At 33.6% G+C, this 6,000-nt stretch overlaps 1 protein-coding gene across 1 annotated transcript; it reads left to right on the top strand.

The window, feature by feature from the left end:
• Window positions 1–426: 426 nt before the first annotated feature.
• LOC106638071 (uncharacterized) lies at window positions 427–3,586 on the top strand. Its single transcript, XM_014351097.2, has 4 exons — window positions 427–666; window positions 754–2,879; window positions 2,965–3,242; window positions 3,325–3,586. Exons 1-4 carry the CDS (start codon window positions 592–594, stop codon window positions 3,504–3,506), a joined length of 2,661 nt encoding a protein of 886 aa, XP_014206583.2. The 5' UTR covers window positions 427–591; the 3' UTR covers window positions 3,507–3,586.
• Window positions 3,587–6,000: the final 2,414 nt, after the last annotated feature.

Raw genomic sequence — 6,000 nt, 5'->3', positions numbered from 1 at the left:
TGTGGTCACGTGATGAACCCTATGTGTGTAACGTACTGGCTGGTGGCGATTGCGGAATACGTAAACAACAGAATAGTATAACACAGGAACGTTGGAATGGTATAACACAGTAACCCCATAACACAGGAACGTTGGAATGGTATAACCCAATAATACAAGAACGTTGGAATGGTATAACACAGGAACGTTGGAATGGTATAACCCAATAATACAAGAATGTTGGAATGGTATGACACAGGAACGCTGGAATGGTACAACTCAATAACACAGGAACGTTGGAATGGGATAGATTTTTGTGCCCCCCCCCTCCGACTGGCAACTTGGCGTCCTTGGCGAGGTGGCGACAGACAGTTGTCGGTGGTCGGTAGAATACGTATATGTGTCACATTATCTGTTAGTCTCTCCTTTTACCCTCTCTATACTTAGTGTTCGGTGTCAGTTTTCCGCGCGTGTGCAAAACTCCGCGATTCAAATTGAATGCGAGAGGCAGTTGTTTTTGTTTACTTGCCGTTTGTTTCACCTTGTTTTATATCAAGATTACATTAATGCTGTCGGTAAGTTGTGGTAAAGCACTCTTTTCTGCTGAGCACCATGCAAAACAATGGATTTGTTTTTGGCGACGAAGGCGAACCGAGGAAAATTCCCCAGCAGGCATCGAATTCGGATGTAATTATTCTTTGGCCTTTCGATGCGTCAACAATGTTTTTTCTTTTGTCATTTTATATATAAATTATTGCTTCTTCGTCGTTTTAGATTAGACCTTTTCCCATGGTCCCGGAGGTATCGTTAGTCATGGATAAACCGCAACAAGTACGAAGACAAATGGGTGATTCTTTGACTGACAAAGTCCCAGAGTCAAGACATTTCAAGCATGATGTGTATCATCAAGAGGGTGATTCTTATGCAGCTTGGAAAGAAAAAAGGTATCCTCAGCAAACAAATGTGACATCAAGCCCTATTTACCAAATGTACACTTCTACTCGCAATGCCAGTGGCTTGCAAGATAACTGTGGCTCCAGACAGGTATTTAAACCATACAATGCAGTTGAGTTTGGACATCATAATAGTAATAACCATCATTTAGATAATCAGTCACAAAATCGTTATACAAATCGTTCAGAAGCCATTGATAGTTCAAACAAATACCCCTCAAACTATTTAACAAATAGAAATGACAATAATCATTGTGTAAATAATAATCATGCCATGAGATCTTCCAATGAAGGTAACAGAGCTCATTCACTTGATTATGGATGGTCAGACGAAAAAATTCCAACGGATCGAAGAAGGTGGTCAGATGAGCAGAGAAGTTGGTCTGATGGAAGTAAACAATACAAGCAACCTCAAGCTTTAGAGGCTTATGACTTGATAAACAAACTAAGACAGCAAAGATCATCTTTGTGTTCTAATCCTAATTCTAACATTCAAAAAAGTACTCCTGTGGAATACGATTGTCGATTGAATTATGGGCCAGTGCAACAAACCCACAGCAGCCAAGAACACTGTCATCATCAGTCAGTATGTTGTACAATGAATTATCCGAATCACAATACCTCCACAGAAACGGAAACTGTGAGAAACTTGTTGCAGGTCATTACTAGTCAAAATGAACAAATCAGAAATTTGCAAAAACAATTTGACAGGATGATAAAATTACACGAACAGAGTTTAAAAAATAAAAATCAGTGCACATGTCAACCATCAAAACATTCTAATGAGATTCTTTACCAAAACTCTCATTTGTATGATCAATCAAGAAATTCTAATTTACCGATTTCCCATACTAACTTGTTAAAGGAAAATGAAAAATGCCTATCTGATCTAAAATTACAAGATGACAGAACTAAGAAGACTATATTAGAACAAAAGGTATCCATTGGAGTCATGACAAGTTTTGAATTAAAAGTTCAAAATAATCCTAGTATTCCATCTGATTATGAAAACAAACAAAAAGGTAGTCAAGAAAAAATCAAACCAAGTATAGAAACTTCAAATATGGTGAAAAATCTTGTAAATGATACAGAAGAAATGATAAAGAAGAAGCATAATTTTTTCACTCCCACTCCACTTGAAAATATCAGTGAAGGTTCAGAAAGTCACATGTCTTCGTTACGTCAGAGTCATTTATGTTCAGACTCTACAAGACAATCAATAGAAGCACGGGATTCTGCTGAACCAGTAGGTGCTAAGTATCTTCAAAGAAATTTTCGAAACCAAGAGAATGTACAAGTTAATTTGGAATCGAATAAACATCAAAATACACATGAAGAAATCGCCAGACGTAAGCCTGTCTCAGAATATGCTGAAAACAATGAGGCAATGTTTGAAAAAAATACTCATGGCATCCAAAGAACAACACCTTATGAGTATGATTTTGAATTCGAAAATGTACGATCCACACCAAAAGTAGATCCACCAAGAGATGATGGCTCTGATGAATCCAACACTGAGCCCTTAAGCGATATCACCAAAATGAAACACACCAAGGTTGACAATTATGTCGATGAATGTTTAAGTTTAAGTGAAAGTGAGCTGGATGTTGAAGATCCAAGTCCACCCAGTCCTGAACCTAGTATTCATTTAGATATGCAAGAATTTTCCAGCGAAGGAGGCAGCTTACCACCTCAGCAAGCAACCAAAGTAGGATGGACATTGTATAATAATGTTCTTGATCAAGTTAATCAAATTTTGCAAAACTCTCCTGGGCATGAGAATCGAGACCGAGAATCTCCAGATGATTACAGAGATAATGAAGAAAGAAACTGTGATAACAATTTCATAATAGATACAGTAAAAGCTGCTACGTTAGAACAATTAACAAAACTTGGAATCAGTTTTTCAGAAAATATAGATCAGAGAAAAACAAATGGAAATAAAAAGTAAGTCTTTTTATACATCATACATCACTTTATAAGATGTTATTTGTAATCGTAGTAAAATAACTAAATAATTTCAATACTACAGGGTAATGTTTGATGCATCATATTATCCCAAGCAAGCACCACTAGAGGCCCAAATAGCCACAAGTTCTAGTGTTGAAACAAACACCAGTATGCATATGAAAGCCTTAGCAAGAAAGTACTTCAATGAAGAACCATTATCCGAAGCAGCAGTGCAAAAAACACAAACTGGAGCATTAATGCAAACGTCAAGTCTTCAGAACACAAATATGTCTTTTGCCACGATGCATTATTTACAAAGATACCACCTATTGCCTGGTAACAATTCCAACCCTGCTAAAGGTACGTTGTTACTACTATTGAAGATATTATTTAGGTGGAGGCGCGTAAGCAAATACGAACTAATCGTTTTTTTTTGTTTTAGAAATGGTGAAAGATAATTATAAACCTAGCCCGATAATTACTGAAAAACCAGCAATAAAGACTGCCGAAAGAAGAGAACCTAGTCCACGCCGACATCGAGCACATTCAGGTACATCAAAAGTCAGTTTTCCGAGTAAAATTTTAGATATATCAACTTTAAAGCAACAGCCGAAATTGTTGTAACATAAAAGTTATAAAAAATACTTGTACGCTTGTATAAGCTTGTAAATTTATTGTTAATAGAATTGTAATAAATACTTTTATACGTATGTAAGTAATTATAAATTAAAAAAAAACAGTTTTCATATCTGTTTGCAATTATTTCTGGTCACATCGAAAATCTCCATCAAAAATTAATGTATTTAAATAATATTCCAATTCACATTAATTTTTAATTTATTTAATTGTTCTTTAATTGATACATACACAGGTCATTAATTTCTACACAAGTAACAATAATACATTAATATTTTCCACGTACACTTTATGTTAATAATAATTTGCGCTTGCATTCGTGTAATAGGTGCCAAACTTTCTACCCCAAAACAAGACTATACGCAAACTTGCGTGCACACGCACATACATACTCATTTTAAATAAAGCGATTTTTTAATTTTGCACCGCACAAACTTCATGTAACTACATGAGCCGTGCATGTATTTTTGTGTGTCTTTATATAGATATGTTTGTGTACATGAGTAAGTTTAAATAAATTATTTAAACGTTGTAAAATCAAATAATTACTGATTAAAGTTAATGTATGTACTAAATTGAAGGCAAGTTTAATTAATAAAAAAAATTACATTCGTCTGAGTGTACAAATATTATTACCTCGCATGTGGTGCTACGTAGCAATGTTAACGTAATAATGAGCTTGGATACGAAAATGAACTTTTGCCTCTAATTTTTTGTACAATAACTAGTACTGCATGATAATGAAATTAAAACAGCGTACTGAAACAATTATTTGCCGATCAAATTTTTTGTTTGTATGAAATAAAAATTAATTTATCCATCTGATCCTACTCATATACCAAAAGTGTCAACTAGATTATATTTATCATCTACCACGTTAACGCTGACTTTGAAGTTTGGAAAATAATTTAAAGAATGTCACCCAAACCTGCGTCTCTTATTTTATTCAATCTTAAAGTTCGTTGTTTTTTTTTTTTTTTTTTTTTTTTTTTTTTCTTCAACTCGACAAAGTTTTTTTTTTATTTGTTTATATCACACGACATAATTAATACTTATATACATATACATGTGTATATAGTTTAACGGATAAATTAATTTGCTTGCAACGACAACGTTGTACGGTAGTGGTGGCATCAATGGAAGACATAATCAGACTGATGAAATTACTATGCAGTACTGCAATTGAGTATTTTTTATTCTTAACATTCGCATTTTTTCCTACTGTATTAATCGTATAATTTATCGTTACTGCTATTATCGTATAATCGCTTGATGCCACGTTGAATTCATATACATATGTATATATAGATTTTTTTTTTTCAGTGTTTGTCATTGCATCGATATTTTTTGTGGTATATGGAACGCACGTAAATATTTCAAATCGCTATTGCAACAATAAAGCATCTTTTATTTCGAGTAACTTGCATTTTCATATGATCCCTCTAGAATCATGGAATTTTTTTTTCATACGCGTCCCTCATGTGCACGTACATATTATATATTTCATCTTAATAATAACATCATATGTATATAGTCTATGTGTGTATATGCATGTATGTAACACGCATACACATTAATATTATTATAAATACTGATTTTCAAATAGTAGTTTTCATCTTCACAGTATCAACCAAATAAGATATCCCGGATGTTTGGAAAAAAAAAAATTATGCATTAAAAGAACAATGAGTAAAATCACGTAGAATCTCAATAATTTTATAAAAAGTAATGCCATATTATTCAGCAATATAGTTATAACTTTTTTTTTTCATTCCAATCGAAAATTTTGTTTTGTTTCAAATGTTTTGGAGAATTCTCTGTTGCGACTCTTGATTCTACAAGTTCCTACACACACATATTATGTATAGGTATATCCGTCCGATTTCATCAATAACGATTAAAATTTTTATATTTGGCATTTAAAGGTAATAGTGCGTAATATATCGTAGTTATTCGTTACAAGAACTATAATTGAATCTCTCAAAAGGCCCTATACAATACATTTTTTAACTATTTTGAACACCATCAGATCTATGCGGAGTACGAATACTAGTCTTTTAAGGCTAGTAAGTATTTGCGTCAAGCAAAATGGTACTCCCTCATATATATTTTTTCCCCCTCTTCTTCCTTTATTGTCGTGGTGCGCGTGTTTTTCGTACAAAGTCATGTAGTATTGCTTGACGTGCTCCCAAAATTCAATCGAGTGAAAACGTCTTTTCAAAATTTTTTAAGAGCTCACATTCACTCGTAAAGAGTGGCAGTGTCACTCCACAAAAAAGAGTCATGCGTTGCTCTGGGGAAAAAAGTGGAAATTTTCAAAAAGTGAACATTTATTCTTCAAAAGTAAAACATCGCTCTTAAGGACTTTGGAATCGGAGCGATTATTTTATTCTTCAAGAATGGATTTTCACTCTGACTCGAGTGTTTCTATTTTTTCACTCTTTCAGAGAGTATAATTATACCGTCATCGCATTGATCATCA

Source organism: Copidosoma floridanum, unplaced genomic scaffold (assembly GCF_036245765.1).
Source record: "Copidosoma floridanum isolate Cflo_tuat_1 unplaced genomic scaffold, Cflo_Japanese_pri ptg000009l, whole genome shotgun sequence".
Taxonomy (NCBI): Eukaryota; Metazoa; Arthropoda; class Insecta; order Hymenoptera; family Encyrtidae; genus Copidosoma; species Copidosoma floridanum.
The sequence above is the reverse complement of the archived record's forward strand: the minus strand, read 5'-3'. Positions and strand labels throughout refer to the sequence as shown.